Source organism: Vicugna pacos, chromosome 9, assembly GCF_048564905.1.
Source record: "Vicugna pacos chromosome 9, VicPac4, whole genome shotgun sequence".
Classification (NCBI taxonomy): Eukaryota; Metazoa; Chordata; class Mammalia; order Artiodactyla; family Camelidae; genus Vicugna; species Vicugna pacos.
Window position 1 is genome coordinate 46,477,387 of NC_132995.1, and position 20,529 is coordinate 46,497,915.

General features: G+C 36.6%; 1 protein-coding gene across 1 annotated transcript in view; it reads right to left on the reverse strand.

The window, feature by feature from the left end:
* Positions 1-20,529, reverse strand: part of CFDP1 (craniofacial development protein 1) — a 104,984-nt gene that overhangs the window by 79,285 nt on the left and 5,170 nt on the right. The window contains exons 2-5 of the mRNA XM_015241924.3: positions 17,516-17,633; positions 15,903-16,116; positions 15,453-15,580; positions 5,471-5,590 (exon numbers count right to left, since the gene is read on the reverse strand). Coding sequence (XP_015097410.2) covers positions 5,471-5,590; positions 15,453-15,580; positions 15,903-16,116; positions 17,516-17,633 — 580 coding nt within the window. The remainder of the gene's footprint in view (positions 1-5,470; positions 5,591-15,452; positions 15,581-15,902; positions 16,117-17,515; positions 17,634-20,529) is intronic.

Here is a 20,529-nt window from a genome sequence, read left to right on the forward strand (position 1 = left end):
AATTTTAAATTATTAAATTGAATAATATCATTTGTTCTCTTAAAGGCAATACAAAAGATATCACAGGTCACGTCTACTAGAATACCCACTTTCTTCTATTTATCTTAATTATTGTAATAATTACCAATCAGCCCTTACTCATGATATTTATTCTTTTGAAATAAGCTGATCCTCCTCTTCCTGGAACAGCCCTTTTCAGGCATTCAGTAACCTCAACATGTACACCTACTCACAAGCACACAGGCACATATCACCTGATCAGACATTTCACAGGAGTATCCAACCAGGAGGTGAAGTCAGATTTTTGAGATAGCTTGGATTTTTTTTTTTACTACTGATGTAAAATGTACTTTCTGTGAATAATTTGGGGGTCCCTTCTTCCTTGTCAGTCAAAACACGTGAAGTATAATTAGATCTAGCTTTGAAATGCTCCTCTGAAGGGGAAAGCAACTCCCTTAAAGGTAAAATGGCTTAAAAAACTAAATCAACATAGGTAAGAGGTCTGACTGATCATCATAACAAGAGATTCTGATAAAAAATTAGAGACATTTCCACCCAATATTGTGGCTATGTCTGATTTTTGTTGCTTTACGTGAAATGCTCAGTGCTCTCTATCAAAAGACTATATATTGAAACTTAAAAGCCAACAAAGTCATGTTAAGTCATGTCAGAGGAACTTGGGAGAGATCAGATCAACTACCCAGACAGAGATTCTGCTGTACAAATTAAAGGTTTCTGGGGATTGACTGCTCAAACATGCTGAATACTGACAAACCACACAAAGCTGGGCACCACTATCTTCTCAGGTCTTTAGCCCAGGTCTTCTGTCTTCAGTGTGACACTGAAGAAATTCTATCTTTGGGGCAAACAGTGCTAAACTGACACCACCCAGGATGTTCAAACTCAATAATAAAGTATTTTTTTGCTCAACATACCAAGAAGACAAGACAAAAATTACATGAGAAAATAATGTTTTTCACCCTTATGTTTTATTGCTTTAGGTCATTCTCAATCTATAAGAAGGCAACTAAATAGTAAGCCCTAATTAAACAAGTTAATGCCTCTGTCTAGGATTACAAACTTTAATGGGACTAATGGCAGCCCAGTGCTGGAATGAAGTAATGAAGTAATAAATGCTGGGTTGAAAGCAAGGAAATGTACCAGTCAGATACCCACACACATTGGCAGAAGCTGGATTCAAGTGGTCAACAGTACTGGCAGCGAGGTTTGGAGGGGAGTGGAGGTGAGGAAGCAGATGAGAGCTTAAGAGTAACAGAATGACGGGAATTCAGACACACTAGGCTGAGCACAGTGCTCTCCTTTGCCAGTCGTGGACAGTGCTTCTTGTCATCTCCGATTCCCGCCTCTAATGAAAACTGGGTGTTTGGTTTACTCCATTCCCAAAGCATAAACTTCAGCTTTTTATAGCCAAAGCAGTGTGCTATTTTAAACATGTGGAGGAAATGCATTTACAGTTACAAACATTTGCTCCTATGATTCTTATTTGCTAGCAAAGGATGTGGGACAGGATGTTTTACTCTCCTGCTCTGGTTTTCCTGTATTGCTTAAATCTGTTTAGAGAAAAGAAAAATAAACAAATAAAGTGTTTCTCCTGGACAATTTCTATAAACTGAAGCAACTCCGAAAATGAAAAGAGTTTATGGAAAAAAACATTTTACTGCATTAAAGTAATTTTCTTTTAATAAATTAATTATTCCTGTAGATTCTTCTTCTGAAAAGACTTTCCACACTATGTGTGTGCAGCCAGCAGCAGATACTAATGTGTGTACTGATACAGTATGTGCACTTAGACACGCCAGATCAGCTGAATTCCTCTTAACCTTGGCTATTCCCAAGCACAACTGCAACTGTGGAAGCTTTTTGAGATGAACCTCAGAAAAATGATCATGCCCACCCTGGAGGGCCATAATTAAATGTGTCCCCATTTTCATGTACAAACTGTGAGGACTCTTACTCAGATATACATATCCTTGTAATCTGTTATGTTCCATTACAGCTTTCAAAGAAAACAATTTCGATCAAATTTCACTTTATCTCTTTACAAAGGAGACAGCAGTTCATTAATGTCCTGAAAGAGATTTCACTGGTTGACCCCTCTAGAGTCCTTCTCCACACTGCTCTCTGCCCCAGATATTGTCATGGACGAAAGACTCTCTTATTGATCAAACCTTGCTCAGGCTCCTTTGAGACCTCTTCTCAACTAGGCCTCAATATTGGCCCCTGTCCTTGCTGGGCTTGCACAGCCCAGCTTTAGCAAGAATCCTGCTAAATCAGTTTAAACAGAATCACCCAGCCTTGACATGTGATCACTCTGAATATCTGACCAAGTTCCATATTTCCCAACTCTGATGTACAGGTCCTCAGCCTGCCTTCAGCAAGAATCCTGTTAGGTCAGCTTAGCAAGAATCTGCCTACCTTTGATGTCTCCTCTTAGCATTGGTCCATCCGCTGATCATCTCCCCACTCCCAATTCTGCTCCTTGACTATAAATCCCCAGCTGCCTTTGCTGTATTCAGAGTTGAGCCTGATTTCTCTCCCCACTGTGACAGTCTTATACCAACTGCAATAATCCTGAGTAAGTCTTCCTTACCATTTTAACAAACATCAGAATAATTTTTTCTTTCACAAGCCTCAGTGGCCAATGTAGTGCCCTGGCAAGAGATGGGATGGAGGGAGGAATGAAATATTTGGGTATTTATTCCCCTTGCTTCCCCCTAGATGGCCCAGCTTCTGCTAATGAAGGTCTCAGCTCTTGTTAGGAGGCCCTCCCCATCTTCACTGCCATTAACTGCTCCTTGCCTTGCCCCTTCAGGTCTAGGGATGATAATGGAATCTCATTATAACTAGCCCCAGGACACCCTACTATTCCCATCTATGTGGTTTTGCATAGTTATTAAACTCTCCTCAAGGTATCCGAATTTGAGGATGCCGTCTGTTTCCTGCTGGGTCTCCCTAATACAGATATCATCTCAGGAGATTCCTTATCCTTGAAAGGCTATTAGCTCGTTCTAAGAATGGAAGGCATGAATACAGAATACAGTGAGATTTCCATGAGTGACTTAGCGACATAAACAAGGTGACCTGGTTAAGGTGCTGCTTCTCCCTCCTCTGGTTATCTTCATAACTATGGTAACAGAGTATTCTCTGAAACACATGGTTTCCAAATAGAATCTCTAAGCATCAATAGGGATTATTTGAAGAAATATCCAAAGAGGCTAGAGGTAAAAAATTATGCTAGTTGAAACGAACTATGCTAGAAACCTAAAGTAGAAACTCTGCCTTTATGTCTTTCTAGTACTTACTTCAGAGGTAACTTTCACACTAACACTTCCAATAAATGTAAGAGACACTGTTTAATACCAGATACAAGTCTGGTAATCTAAGCACAAGCCTGTGGAAGGCTAATTCTACATGCATTCTAGAGCAGTATTTGTCAAATTAAGGTTATAACAGATTGTGAAATCAATTCAATGGGTCAACATTTTTTTAAATGACATACTACACACAATAATGTAAATAAAAGAGAAAGTCATAGTTCACCATACCTAGTAAAGGTAAGTATTATTTCTGCGAATTTTTATTTCACTTCTTTACACATCTGTATTTATGGGTATACTAAAGCACAATGTAAAATGTATTTCTTATTATGAGTGGCAATCAATAGAGTTTGAAAGTTACTGTTCTGAAGAGAATCCCTTCCAAACAATACAATGATTATAAGGCTAAAAACGTGTCCGTATTTTTTTTTATCTCAACCCTCACAAAAAATAGTTTTGTCACCCTGTATAAGCACATCAATAAATAAAATAAAAATATTAAACAATATTTATTCTTACCATCTGATATACTATGGTATTTTAAAAATTCTATCTCATTTCTTTCAAATGATAACTGTAAACTACAGCTTGAAAAGCAGTGGCCTTCAGTATTAAGAGGGTTAGTCTGAAGAATTCTGTTCACATTATTCTGTTTCTTTCACAGCTGCCTTCCTCGGTGTTTTAACATCATTTCCACTGAGGTAGCAAGCACTCAAATTCTTTTCTTTCTTAGGTTTCTGTGTAACTCCTACATGACTTCTGCCACCTAGCTGCTCCAGTGCAAGAGAAACACTTGGAGTAAGAAGCAGACAAAAAATATGGAGCAGATGTGGATTTGGGCCCATCCATACACCCTTGCACTCACCCCCATCACACCCTGAGAGCAGCGTCTTACTACAAGGGCCTGCAGCTCGTGGTCTGAAGACTGAGGGCCCTGAAAGTAGCTGAAACAGCACGCATGGGAACTGGAGGCTAAATATTCCAGCCTCCTGAGCCTTGCCAAGTCCCTCAACAGGACTGAGTAGCAGTCACCAGCACCAGCAGCTGCTGGGAAATGCAGCCTGCACTGGCTCCCATCCCACCCCTCTCACCTTCCTGCTGGGGCTTCCTGGAATCACCTCCCACTTTATCGACTTGAACTCAAACCTCTGTCTTAGGGTCTGCTTCTGGGCAAATGCAACCTAGGTGAGCATACACAGGATTGTTTGGAGCCAGAGCTGCAAAGATGAGAAAGGCCTGTCCTAGAAAAGCTCACAGTCTGATTGAAAACTACTGATTTTTTTTTCTCTTTAAATTACTTTAATCAAGAAGATAGAGAGGATGGACAAGGAACTGAGCCCTGAGTCCCTTTTAGAAAATTTTAAAACAAAACAAAACTTCACTTTCATAACAACGTAGGTATGTTTGGGGAAGGATGGAAGAAGCAACGAGCTTTGAAGGGTCAGGTGAGATCGAGAGGTGACTTGTTCTACCCCAAACACCTCAAGCACACAAAGCTCCCCTCCACAGGAGTCAGGGGGTGATCAGTGTTACCTATAGCTGTGGTCCATGTTCACATCCCTGTAGCCTAGTGCCCTGGTGCCTTGTACCTACTGGTGCTTTACTTTACATGTAGGTCAAGAAGAAAGGAATTTTTATTTCCTTCAGTAAGGAAGAATTCTAGCTTTCAGCTAAAAATAACCCAAGTAATATGGAAAATAGGAAGGGAAAAAAACTAAGTTCTTGACAATGTGTTAGTAAAATTATTTGTAAATCAGCTTTGACCTTTTCCTACTCCTATGAGATCCTTGCAGGTGAAAGTGAGTACTCAGTCCAAATCTGTATTACAAGTTCTGATGAACTATTGATATTTTCACTCAAAAATTATTTTTTAAATGTAAAGTCTACTACATGTTCAGCTCTGTGGTCAACACTGTAAATCAGGCCTTTTATCAGAATCAAACAAGAAACCTATGGCTAATTTCCCTTTGCATCTTCCATTTTGCAAATATTTCAGCAAAGGCAGAATAGCAGCATAATTCCTTCTCTTAGGAAGGAATCAGGAGAACTAAAGTCAAAATGTATCCTTGTACTGAAAATAGCTTCTCCAACATGCGAGGTGCACCTGGGCCTGAGACTAGAATACCACTCACCCTGATCCGGCAGGAAGTGACGGCAGAGCTGCGGGGACATTAGTCTGTGGTTTTTCTTTCTCGTTTTGCTTGAAGAAGGATTTGGCTTCTTTAGATGTAGCATCCACTTCCTTAGTCACCCTGTGCCAAGGAGGGAGACACCAAATTTACAAGAGGAATCAAAAGAGAGAAACAAAATCTAAGAAAAGGAAATACACAAGGGCTTTCAAATTCTGGCTGCTAAGCTTTATGATGTAAGTTTACTACCACAGTTCTAGACAGACATTTTTCCTTATTAATTTAAGAAATTAACAACAGCATATATGTAAAAGTGATGTCTCTCAAATCCCCTCCGTCCGTCAGCATGAAACAGACTCCGATAGTCACTACTGAATCACAGCCCACGTGAGTCACTGATGTGAAGGCTGAAAAGGGCTCTCCCACTGCACCTCACAGGCAGACTAGGGCCCACACTTAAAGGTCGAGTATAAGTTGGAATGGAGAAATGGAGTATTTGAGAGAAAACCACTGGTATTATTTCAAGAAGAAAAGCAACGGTATAAACAACTGGAAAGACTCTGAAGAGGCTCCTATTCTATGCCTAAAACAACACAAAGATAAAACAAAATTCCTTAAAAGTGGCTAAACAGGCACTAATTTAGAAGTAAAAGAAAGTTACACGATTAAGAATCCTGTCCAATTTCAAATTTGGAAAAGCTGCCCTCAATAAAACTGAGTGCTAAAGGATCAAATAAGGGTGCCTGAAATTTCAGATAAAGAAGGGAAATGCCTGACGCTTGCCTGGGCTTGCTAATGCAACAAGAACATCTGAGGAATTTTGTTTAAATTCCAATCTATCTGCAGGAGGGTCCAAGATTAAGTCTATCTGCAGGAGGGTCCAAGATTATAGTCTCTGTGTTACTGCGAGTGTTCAACTAGGTCATTCACAACAATGACAGACAATCCTATAAATTCCATTCGTGCAGAAATATCAGTCTCTATCTTTCCTCTCCTTATTTCTAGGTTTCTTGGGACTAGAACCAAATTTTCTTGTAAAGAACCACCTCACTCCTGCAATCAGTACTGTGGCACCCACACAAATGGCACAAAATAAGAGTTTGATAGTTTTGTATTAAGAATCTTCAGGGGAGGCGGGGTAGAGGGTGGGAAGGGATAGACTGGGATTTCAAAATTGTAGAATAGATAAACAAGATTATACTGTATAGCACAGGGAAATATACACAAAATGTTATGATAAATCACAGAGAAAAAAATGTGACAATGAGTGTGTATATGTCCATGAATGACTGAAAAATTGTGCTGAACACTGGAATTTGACACAACACTGTAAAATGATTATGAATCAATAAAAAATGTAACAACAACAACAAAAAAAGAATCTTCAGTGGGCAAGATTGAAGGGTGACTTACAACAAACAAAAACTCTTGTTACTCCCCTACTCAAGTTCTTGTGACAGCTCAGTATTACTCAGAGGATCAAATACAAACTGCTGAACCTCACATTCAAGGCCCCCCAAAATATGGTTCTATGCCATAGGCTTAATCTGTGTGCCCCTCTACTCTCCTAAGTAAACCTCTCAGTAATAAGAGTCAAGAGTCAACAATAAGAGGGAGAACACAAATGACAGATTAGATTAAACCACCATTCGGCAAATATTCACTTCTTTCACGTTGCCCAAAAAGATACTCCCCCAACCCACTGGTGCTGAGCCTGGATACAGGACTTACTTCAGTGGTCAATGAGACTTCCGCCGATTTGACAGGAAAAAAGCTTCAAGTGTATTTGTGCTGTTTCACTTGCCCCTTGAGTTCCTCCCTTTAGCCATAAGAATATGCCTCAAGGAGCTGCTGCTCCAAGATGGCTAAAAGACACATGCTGCAGATCTGAACCCACCAAGCAGCTTGGAGACAAGCCTAGATTAGCTGAACCCAAGATATCCAAAAACATGTTCACAAATAAGCACTTAATGGTATATAGCTCTGTGTTTTGGGATGGTCTGTCGCATTTCTACAGCAACAGCTAACACATTTACACTTCATGCGTGAGAACACTGACATCTAAGGGGTTAAGTTACTTTTTCCTAACCAGAGATTAAGTAGCAATGTTAGAGAGAACTCTTTAGTAAACTTTATTTCCCAAAGATGGTTGCCACAAATTCTCCATCCCCCGAGCTCTTTCAGAACCTGACACTACCCCAGTAAGAGAGACAGTGTATGTCACCTGCCTTGAAACTATGTGGGCCTTTGCATCTGCTAAAACTCACACAGTTAAGTGGAAGTGGCACATGACTTCTGAGGCTCACTCAGAAAAGGTAATACAGCTTTCAGCAGGCTCTCTCTCTTGAGAATGTACCTCTGAAACCCCAAGTCACCACAGAAGAAGCCTGGCTGCCCTAAAGCCACCATGCTGGAGAGAACACATGGGAAGACTATATAGACAGAAATGCCTAAGGAGCTTGTTCCAGCTCCCAGGGGTTTGAGTCTCCCTAGCCTAGGCACCAGACATTGGAGTAAGGACACCTTCAAGATGACCCTAAACCCGTTAACTACAACTACATGAGAGGCTCTGCGCAAGAACTGTCTGGCTGAGCCCAGCCACCCCAGTACTATGAGAAATTACAATAAAACAACTGTCTTAAGGGACTAAATTTGGGGGTGATTCCTTATACAGCTATATAGACAACCAAGTAAACCCACATCCAAACCAGAGGCTTCATGCAGAGTCAGAGTACTAGACTAGAAAGTTGTTTCAGACTTCCTTATCCTGAATAGAATCTGAACCAGATCTGAGAAGGTTCATGAAGGACAAGTAGAAACTTCCACTTGGAAATGTTGTTTTGAACACATGCTTTCTTCTCCAAACCCTGTGAAAGCTCTGCTAAATAGTGGTAAATAAATTTACAAAGGCAGAACTATACAAGGGTGACAAGACCAGGTATAACAGGAGAGAGATGCCAATCAAATTCTTTGAAGGCAGAAAGCAAAAAGACAAGTAACAACTGAATTAGGTTTTTGTTTCCTCTGACCTCCCAAACTGGTAGCCATGTGGAATGGTCAACAATAAGCAAGCCAATATGTATTACAGTATTCTAGAAAGGCTCAGTAAATTGAGACACCAGGAAAGGTTGAAGATGGAAGAGAGGCGTAGGGCTGAAACCAGTTGAAGTTTGTTTCAGGAGCAGCCAGGTCCCAGACCCCCTTCCCCACCTCACACCACAGGCTTCTGATCCCTACCCAACCCAGCAGAACCCACTACTCTTTGGAGAAATGAAAACCACAGAAGTTGCAGACTCAAGAGGCAGGGATGGGGTCTCATTCTCTAAACAGGGAAATTAAATAAAAAATTATCTATTCCTTCTTCCCTTGCCACAGCAATCCTGAAGATATGCGTCCCAGATGGCTGAGTTGTGAGATGATGTGCTACCCAGCCTGTACTGCACTTTGCATGGATAAGAAATAAATATGTGTTATGCTACTGAGTTTCTGGATTTATCTGTTATCCTAAGATAACCTAGTCGAGCGTTACTACTGCATCAGTTTGACTGACAGAAATTTCAGAAGAAGGGAAAATATGGAGTTATCAATAAAAAAGGGTATTTCCTAGGATGAGTTTCCATAAAACACACGTTCCACAGAATATGTGACCCAGTAAATTTTAAAAGATCCACACCAAGGCACATCATTATGAAATTTCAGAATGTTGGTGATAAGAGAAGATAAAGATCAAGTGGCCCAAATTATAGGGAAAGTAAAAGAAGCCTTTACACAAAGCATGTTTTGCTTTTTACTTGTTTTACCACAGGACTAACAAAACTTTTGTAGCAGCAACCTAAGAACATTTTCTGCAAAGCAACCTAGATCCAGGCACTGTGTCAGACATATAAAAAGATATGACGTGGTCCTGCCCTGATGGGTCTCACAGTCCATCAGGGCAGCCAACCGTAAAAACAAGTCACAACAACACAGGATATACAGTGAGTGCCAGAAAGGACACATGGGGAAAATATAAGCTGTGGGAATGCCTCTGTTAAGTTCTTAGTGTCAAAATCTTATTCATGTTCACTGGGAAACAAGTTCTATAAACTGGAATATTTCTCTCAGGGCTTTTGGTAAATGACAGAGAGTAGTATTATCAGGTTACTCTATACTGATGGCATTTTAGAAGAACCACACTTTTAACGAGCAATAAGAAGAGATTCCACGATCAAAAAATCTTCAAGGAGAATGGTTAAACTACTGACCACTTCTAACATACCAGAGGGAACCCTGACAAGAAAAGGCACATCATTAGCAGTGGTTAATTCAAGTGTTATCGGCAGAAATTCCATCTTAACTTCATTTTCACTTACTCAGAACTTCCTGAAAGTCTTTATTTAGGCAGAAACTTTCCATGACTAGCCTCTTCCAAAAGGTGAATCATTTAGGAAAGTCTGAGCTAACTGGCTCAGCTGGTTATGTGATAGGGAAGGATAAAAAATACTATTTTTCCTCATTCCCCAAAGTTAATAGGCTACGCATTTTTCAGGTGGGGAAGAATTGAAACAAAAAGGTAAAATTCCAGAATTTAACAATTAAAGCATAGTTAGAAAAAAACTAAAAGACTAACTTGGTTCTAACACTACCTTATGCTTATACTTACAAATTCTTCCCAGTCATCACTAGCTCTTTCTCACATTTCTTAAAGATGTAGTAATGCTCTTAACTTGATACAAAGACAAAAAGAAAAAGCAGAATAATGATATCAAGAGATTAAAAGAAACATTCAAATCTATTCACCAATTTTGCATCTGGTTGTCAAATAAAATTAGGGCTACATGAGGGCTTCTTATAATACCCGAATTTAAGTATAAATAACTGAAGTTAAAAAAAAATCCTGCCAACATGCCAACTAGTAACAGTTTTTGTTTTCTTTAGGAGGAAGGAGTTACAGAGAACTTTCACTTGTCACATTACATATTCTGTAATATACGTTTTGAAAGTAATAAGTATATATTACTTTTGAATGCAAAATATATGAGTGTGTATATTTATGAAAAAAGGTGCTTCCTTTGTCATCTTTCTTTTTTTTTTGGTAGATATGGTGCTGCCCTCTTCTGACAAAGACAGAAATAGCAGGCTCCCTGTATACCCATCAGTATTTTATTTTATTTTTAAACACTTTTTTATTGAGTTATAGTCATTATCCCATCAGTATTTTAAATTATCATCTTTAAAAAAAAGAAACAGAAATGCTTTAAAAAATGAAACAGAAATTTTTTCAACTGTATTTATTAATATTAGTAAATCCACAAAACTTAATTTGACCAGGAAATTTAGTAATTTCCCATAACAGCTTTTCTTTTCCCATATTGACTAGCTTTTCTTACTCTCTATATAGATAAAGTCAATGGTAAAGTTACAATAAATCTTTCTTAGATATCCTATATGACACATGGGAAATAATGCAAGCCAAGAAAGATTTCCAAAAAATTTAAAACCTATATTCCTAAAGGCATATTAAACACGTTCTATATTATTTTTGTAGGACTTTTAAACCATTAAAGGTTTGCCATCAGTGCTCTACTACCTTCTACTGGGCAACTCATAGTTACCAGTGTGACTTCTGGCAGCAAAATACATTCTTAATCCACAAATTCACATAATTAAGATTTATTTAATGGATCCCAAAAATGATTATAAGGGCAAAGGGTGTCTTTGCAAAGAATTCTGACAGATCTTGCTTAAGTGATCTGACTCATCACCACCAAGATTGGGTGTTAATGGTGTGATGCACTGAGAAGGACAAACATCAATGTACTTTTGTCTAGGGTGATTAATGTGAAGCTAACCATGAGGAAACAATACAACAACCTAAAATGAGAGACATTCTGCAACACAGATGGACTCTTAAGACTAAAGGCAGAATGTAATCTTAGAGTAGACGTTGGACCAAACAAGAAATACAGTTATTAAGAACATTATTGGAATAACTAGGGAAAAATTTGAGTAGAATTGTGCATATATCTACCAAAAATGTGGGCTGCAAAACCACCTGTTACTGGTCTAAGATAGGTACAAAAATTTTGAGTAAGTACTCAGAAACTTGCTTAGCAACTGGACAATGTCATAATATTCAAGACAGGATCAACAGACTCACTGCATTAAACAGAATATAGACCAATTCAGGTACTGTTAAACTTGGAAGGTAGTCATATGTGATATTAGTGTATTAGTCATGTGCAGTAAGACCACATTACCGCGTTTATCAAATAAAATCCAAAAGTGTGATGAAATATAAGCATTTCTTTTTATAAATTGTTATTTTTACAATTATTTTAATTGTTAACCAAGCATGACTTTTAAAAGTGACAATTTAAATTAACAACTAAATTAATAAAGTAAAATTCTTATTTTTTTTAAATCCTAATTTACTGATGGCAAAACAAGCCATACTGGATGCTCCTGTAAGAAAATACATCTCTGAATGCAGCAGTAATGGTAAACCACATGATGATAATGGAAATGATTTAAAGAAATGAAGGACAGTCAAGGTCAAACTGCTTTGACTCTATGAGCTTGGTTTTTGATCACACAGCACTGAAACCACAGTGAGTTCTTTGCAGATATGTTTTGGCTAATAAGGCAATAAATCCATCAAAACTTCTGCAGCATTTACATATAAAACATGAAGAAGTTCAAAATCAAAAGAATTACTTGAAAGAAAGAGTACTGAACTAAAAAATGAATAGAAACAGATGCAAAATTCCATACATTAGCATTGCGGCCTTCTGAGAAAAGCACTTTTCGTTGCTAACTAAAAAAAAATACCATTCCCAAGGTATTAGTAAAAGACTGTATCAAACATGTTTGCTTGAAAATCTTGATGAATCTGTGACAAAGAAGATGGCTCAAGTACAACTTTCCAATGACACCACGCTTGAAGCACTCAGGATCTGGATTTAACAGAGAAACTGTAACTATAACTAAGTTAGGAAAATGTTCGTTCAATGCAATTTGAAGAATGACAGCTTATTGCTAGCATGAAAATTATTTTAGTATATGTGGTTTAAACATGAGGGTGACATAAATTCTTTTTATCAGTTTCTTGCTGACAAACATAACTGGCACTGATCTGTGTAATAAAAGTAGGATCACATTGTCAACAAATGAGATTTGAAGGTTAACTGTTTGGAAGAATATGTTCCAATGGCACAGATGAAGGACAGAGAAAACACTTTAGATTAAGGAGTTTCTGCTAGAACATAAATTAACATACAGCTTTCTTTCTTGAGAAAAATCTTAGTACCAAAAAAAAAAAATCGCTGTTCTTAGTACAGTAGTAAAAATTGTGAATTACGTAAAGCTAATGCATTAAAATTTTAAATGACTCTCTTTATAAGTGATAAAGTTGATCATAAATGTGCATATGTTATAATGCACACTGAGGTACAATGATTTTGAAAAAGAAAAGTGCCTTGGGAATGATGAACTAGAATAAACTTTAAAGCTCTCAATTAGACAGTAGAACAGGCTTATTTGTCTGATACTTTTGACATTTTTAATAATCTTAGTACTTCCATTTGAGGAAGTAATTCAACTATTTTTCAGAAGCAAATAAATGGGAGTAAAAATGAAAGTCAGAAGCCTGAAGAAGAGTCCCTACAGGTTAACATGTTTCAAAGAATGTTATGAGTTACATTTTCTATGAAAAAATACCCATACATAGGAAATTTATGCATCTAGAATTCCTTTTCTCCACTGAAATACAGCTTGAATTTAATTATAACTTGACAGAATCAATTACTGGAACTGCTACTGATGAAGCACTGAAGATGAACCTTGAAAATACAGTTATCACTAATAATTTCACAAGGTATATCAGTCAAATCATTATGCTGTACACCTTAAACTTATACAGTGCTGTATGTCCATTATTCCTCAACAAAACTGGGAGAAAAGAAGAAAACAAGTAAGTTATTATTGGCTTTGTTTGGATAAAAGTAAAAATGAAAATCTTGAACTTAATGAAATTGCTTTAAAATCTATACTTCCACCCTCATTAATTTCACATTAATGCAGACAATTATCTAAACTATCTGTGGTAAAGGACCTTGATTTAAAACTTTCAAAAACTTTTATAAAACACAATAAAAAGGAATTATTAGGGGGAGGCTATGGCTCAGTGGCAGAGTGCCGGCTTAGCATGTACAAGGTCTTGGGTTCAATCTCCAGAATCTCCACTGAAAAACTAATATATAAAAATAAATAAACCTATTTAACCCCTCCTCTTCAAATAACAAAAATCTGGGGGGGGTGGGAATTATTAGAAAAATTAATTAAAGAGAGGTACAAAATACAGCCCTGTGAGTTGGGTTTCTATGATGTGTTATTAAAAAAAAATGAAAAAGAAGAGACATGGAAATAATTTACATACACACTATGCTCCAGGAGTAGTGCCGTCACCAATTCAACTTAGATAAATTAACAAGAAAGAAGACACTTGATGCATTAAAAACTTTAAAAATTAATACAAACGGTGCCTGTTCAAAGTGTGTGTCTAGATGTTAAGTACTGAGAACTGATATTTTAGTTTTTTGCTTCAATTATACAATAAAAAGGAATAACTATCAGTCACTTATACTCACACTTTCAATTATCAACATGCAGAGTCACAGAATTTCTTTCCTTTTTCTATTTTATGTTCATTTTGGCTATATTTACTGAAATGTAATTTTATGTTTGTCTATTGAATGTTATTGTTAAAAGTCTGAGGTTGTATTTTGTACCTCTTTTTAATTTACTTTTCCAATAATTCCTTTTTAGCATGTTTTACAAAAGTGTTAGTCTGTAACAGGTTGAAAATTTTAAATCAGGGTTCTTCAGTATAGACAGTTTAGACAATAATCTGCATAAATGTGAAATTTACTGGATGTGAGAATTATATTGTGCCAGGAAGGAGAATATCCCTGTTCTTAGGAAACAGTGATGAAGTATTTAACAGTGAAGTGTCATGATGTCTAATGGTTCAGCCAAAAAAAAATATACAGATACAGATGGTGGAGAGGTAAAACATTTACAAGTGGTGAATCTGTATGACAAGTATATGGGTGTTCAATATAATATTACTTTTGCAACATTTAAGTGTAAAATTTTTCAGAAGAAAAAGTTGGGGGGAAATTTTTTTAATTAATAAAAAGTTTTGATCCACATCATTTATAAAATTAACAATGCCAAATTCTTTTTTCCAAGATGTGTTTTCATTAAATGAAACAACTGTTGGAAACTAAGTATAATTTTTAAAATATCAATTTTAGGGGAAATTATCTTTACAGAGAGCATATAGGTCTAATTAATTACTATCAAAGAAAATAAATGTGTCCACCCATAAAATTACTGGTTGGCAGGTACTTCATCTATTTTCACCTACCTCTAAATAACAGATCTGCTGTTTTCACATTAAAAAAATACTAAATAAATGGGGAAGAGGAAATTCTAGGCATGTAGCTCTTATCTACAACAGCCAAGAGATTAAGCCCTTACTCTTTTTCTAAACCAGTAACAAACCTTGTAACACGATCAATTAAAAAATAATATGAAGATTAAGAAATAATTTCAGAATCAAATTTCTCTCCTAGTACTTTCAATTCTCACCTGATTTCAAAGGTTCACTGGGGCTCATACTTCAAAGTTAGGGAAAGTAATAAAGGGAGAAATGACTTACCCAAAGTCACAAAACATGGTAACGAGTGAGTGGAACCAAATACTTAACTCTTACATTTTCCTGTTTCTGTTCAGCCAACCACTCCATACCCGCAAACTACATTACCATATGTGAAAGGACCGTTCTCACATTCCCTGAGAATTCTGGAGCCACTGTTTTCCTTATATTTGAAAATATAACTCTTCCAAAATATTAAGATGGGTTGGAATGAGGACAGACACCATTTAGAAAGAGGCTCCTTTTTAAGAGAACTAGTTTCAAAGTTTGTGAATGTTATCTTACCTGACTTCTTCACCAGCAAAATCAAACACCTTGGTGATTTTAACTTTTTCTGTTTCTTTAGGTTTTTCTAGCTCTTCTGCTTCGACCAACAATTTACTTGAACCTGTTTCTTCAGTCTCCTCTTCTCTCTATGAAAAGAGAAGTGTAATCAGTTTTATATAAGGATGAAACCTAAAAGAACCATCCAAACATGCTGTCTACAACTATTCTTAAACGTTTCATCTCTCTAAACAGTTAGACTTATTGGAAATGTATTTGATTAGAACGGCCTATTTTTCCTACCATACAGAATGTTTTACTTTACACTTAATAGAGTTACTGTCAAAAGGCATTTAGCCTGATTTCTGCTTATAAGCTTCAAATATCAGTTTGTAAATTAAAAAACAAATTTATCTGCCGAACTCTGGGTATTTCTGAGGACGCATTCGTCCCATTCATCTATCAACTTACTTTAACTTGTGTACTCGGAGGCACTTTTGATTTTGGTCCCACATCATTGAGGAAACTGGCCCACAGTTCATCCTCCTTTTTTTTCCTTGCATCTTCTGCCCCAATGCCTTTTTCCTGTTCTGCAGCTGCGTCTTCCTCCTCACTGCTACTTCCTCCAGATTCCTCATTGGCATCCTCCTCTTCTTCCTCTAATGAGAGGCCTTGTTTTCTCTTCCTAATCACCAACAGTCCCAGGAAAAGGAAAGACAGGACAGACAATGCAAAATGATTCAGTTACCCCTTCCTATATTCCAAATATAATGCTGTAAACCTGAGAAAGCTTTTAAATCTGAGGACTACTGATTAACATGCACAATGAGGGGATTGGGGAAGCTGAGATTTTGCAGAAGAAAAAAAGAACTGAGCTTTTACAGTTAGTATTTTCCCAAAACACATAAGACTCAAAACACAGTGTTCTACTTCTAAGTTAGGATCAGCTATTTTCACTGAGAAAATACCCCAAATCACCTCACAGAATCAATCTGTTCAAAAAGTGTTCTAAGAACATATACATGCCAGATATTTTTGACTTTTTAAAAGTTACTCCATTTGGAGAACAGAGATTGAGGTAAGCCTCAAATTTATTCACAGTTTCTTCCTAGAGTTCTCAGGGCAGGAAGGCGGGGGGAAATCCATGTTTCTTTCCACGTTCTGAAGATACGAAAGCTGAAATACAGGAAAACTCAAAGACAAAACAACTGGGTCTAAAACTTTTATGAGTAAATTGTTTCTTAAGACTACTCTGACTACACATGAATCATCTAATACCTACAATTCTTTTTCAACAATCTGCTTTTTGCTTCAATGCCCAGGAAGACAGAAACATCAGTCAAAGAGAATAAAAGACTTCTATGAAAGATTCCTTTATCTGTTTAAATAACTTGTCAGAATTTTCCTAATTTTTGATGGGAGTGCAATTTAGGAACAGGCTTACGGAAAGTAATTTGCCAATATCTATAAATTTTTTTTACTGCATGTAACTCTGGGTCAAACAATTCTACAGATTTGATTTACAAATATACATGTGTACAAAGACACATACACTGCAGTCTTATGGGACAATCTAAATGTCTTTCAATAATATAATGCTTAAAGTAAGATCTAGCCATATAATTTAACACTATGCAGTCAGTGAAAAGAAAAAGGTATAGTTAAATATACTGCCATGGTATCATCTCTAAGATGTGAAATAAGGAAAGTGAGAACCGAAATGCAGAGTTTGCTACTATTTCTTTTTTAAGAAAGTAAGAAATACATACATACACAGAATTATCTCTGGTAACATAGTTCTTCTGAGATAAAGCAGGAAAGGCTAGGGACAGGGTACATACTTTTTGCAGTAACTGAGTTTTTCCTTTTAAACCATGTGCATATTATCTATTAATTTGTTTTAATTAAAGCTCAAAAAATTTTAAAGCTTGCCAGACAGTAAGAATTTAATGTAAAATGTCACCAAATATTTCCCTCAATGAGAAAAAGGTTAGAAACCCTGGCAGTAAGAAATCATGAGATCAATCCCAGCAAACTGGATGAGAACAGCTCCTGACTTCTAAGGGCCTTGAGGGCAGTATCACCTGGCCGGAATGCTCTGAGCCTTTCTTTTTTTCCCTTTGGTTTTCTGTGTCTGCTCTTCACCATCCACTTCATCTTCCTTCACTAATTCATTTACATCATCTTCACTATACTCTCCACCTGAAATCACATAACAGGGTGGTCAGACAGACAGAAATAAAGGTTTTCACATCAAGATGAGACATTTTCATTAAGAAAAAGGTCTAGTACTTTCCACTGTTCTTCAGCTAACTAAAATATCATTTCCCTAGGGAAGTTTTTCCCTGTTCCTGAAGACTGGGCTACGTTCTCCTATTCTAGGCCTCCATGGCAGTCCATATTTCCCTCCACAACTCAAATCCATTTATAATGTTTACAATTTCTGCTATGCTCTATATACCATGAAGACATGGATCCCTATGTCTTTAGAAGTATTTGCTGAACAAACAAATAAATGAATAAAGAGAAATTCCAAATCTACTACTGCACTTTTCAAAGAAAAAACTGATGTTCCCACCTCACCTTGGATATCACTGAAAAGTAAGCAAAAGATACATTGTCTCATCAATAAGAGAGGTTTAGAATGAGGCGTAAAGACTTCCAGTTAAACACAGCAGAAAAACAAACGCGTCTACTTCCCACCTTCAGACAGTCAGGGGTCCCCAATAAATGTGTAGCCCGGATGCCCAGTCTGGCCACATCCTGTGCGTACCAGTCAATAAACCTTCTACACATGAAGATTCAACCAGCTTTTTTCTTTTTTACTTCCTATAAGCTTTTGTTTGAAGTATAACATACCAAAAAGCACACAAATCTAATATACAGGTTAATGAAATTATGCAGAGAACACACTTGTATAACTAGGACCCAACTGAAGCAGCAGAACATGACCAGCATCGCAGAAGGCCTCCTGTTCCCCTTTCCAGTCACAAGCCACTGCCCACATCCCAAAGGTAACCACTAACCTGAATTCTAAAGTCATAAATTAGTTTTATCTGTTTTTGAGCCTTATACAGAAGCCTTAGAGTATACACTCTTGTGTTTGGCTTCTTTCACTCCACATTCTATTTGTAAGAGTCGCCCAATTCGCTGCATATAACTGCAGTTTATTCATCCGCGTCCTTAAATTAATATTTCATTGTATGACTAGACCATCATTTATTTATCCATTATTCTGTTGATGGACATTTAGTTTGGGGCCATTGTAAATAGTACTGTTTTGAATATTCCTGCCCATCCAATTAGGTTTTAAATATTTCAGTCACAATGAACTCAGGACCACCAAACACTTAAGGAAAGTCTTCAATATGAAAGGCAAGACTGAAAACAAACAAAAAGGAATTCAGAGGAAACAAAATTAGAGGAAAAAAAAACCTCAAAAACTTTAAAAAAATTCATAATATCCTCAAAGAGGCATCCACAAGATAAGGATAAGATGACAAAAAAAATTTCAGAAAATTAAAAAAATAAGTAACTAGAAAACTCTTAAAAATTACAAATATAGTAGAGACAGGAAAAAAGAACAAAGATGATGAGAATGAGCCAGCCATAAAAAAATCTGAAGAATAAGCATTTGAGGCCAGAGGAACAGTAAATATAAGAGTTCTAAAATGGAAACAAATATGGTATCTAAGTGATAAATGAAAGTGTTTAATGAAGAGTCTAAACACACGTAATTTTGCTTCCTCCTGAAATGCCAGTAAAACCACTACAGCAAAAGACAAACCCAGCTGCACTATATTTGTTTTTGTAGAACTAGAAGGAATAACAAAAAACTAATGAAAACTGCTATCTAAAAGGGTCAAGGTAGAACAGGATGGGGTAGAAGGGATAAAAGCAAAAGCTCTCTGTTTATCTGCAGAATTCTGAAAATCCCTTAAGAATGGCTTAAACAAACAAATAAACATAACCAAAATAACACAACCCACAAAGAAAGGATTTACTCTAAGGAGTTTAGAAATGGTATTCTGACTGTACATCCTTAGCAAGACGCATTCTAAAGACAAAAAAGTTCTATTCCTAGTAGTGACAGCTGTTTGGTATTCTGAACTGATTTCCTTCGTATTACAGGTAAAAGCCAGTAAGTAGTTATGCTAATCATGTTAGGAATCCAGATCTTCAGGTAAGAGAAATGACACACAATTATAAAATCAAAGAAATTAAGTGAAGACGAATGTTAGAAGTGAATTTAAAGTATGAATATATACTCTCTTTTTAAGATAAATATTTTCTAACTCTGTTCAATGAAATGGCACAGAAGCAATGTCACTTTAGTAGCAATAAGCATTTCTTTAAAATTTGGATTATATTCTTTAATATGATTCATCACAAAATGGGCTCCCTGAAAATCCCAGCTAAATTCAGGTCTGAGGAAAGGAAAGCATAGGTGGAACAGGGACATTTTACTATCCCAGAAAGCAAGAAGTTATTTAAGAATAACGGGTCCTGTTAAAAGGATATAAGATCCAGCTTGAAAGAACCCTTAGTGACCAGACCATTAAAAGGAATAACTGTTAGAATAAAACACACTGAAGAATCTACAAAAATCTGTGAGCCCTTATGATACTAAAAAAAGGCAGAAAAAATAACTTGTACTATTTTAAGCTACTATTAAGATCACTTCCTGTTTTGAAAATTGGTAATTAAGGGAAATGATATAAACATTTATCCTGCCCCAACTGATGAGGGAAAGCTATACTTTATAGAAAAACATCAATAAATGTAGAAGAACCACAAAATTAGAAAAACATGACTCCCACACTCTATTGATAGTAGCAATTTAGGCAAGGAATATCAAGTAATGTTTAAAAAAAATTTAGTTTCCATCATTAAATATATTACCACATAGAATACTTACCAGTTTCAAAGGAAAAAATAATTACACAATAGAGGGATCAAACTTATATCCTGATCCAGCAGTCACAAGTACGGGAGTCAACCAGGTATTGTGTTTCCTAATGTTATGCATTATGAAACATACAAGTCGTCTATAATTTATTCTAGCCAAAATTATTTCATTTGAACCCATCAAGCTCTA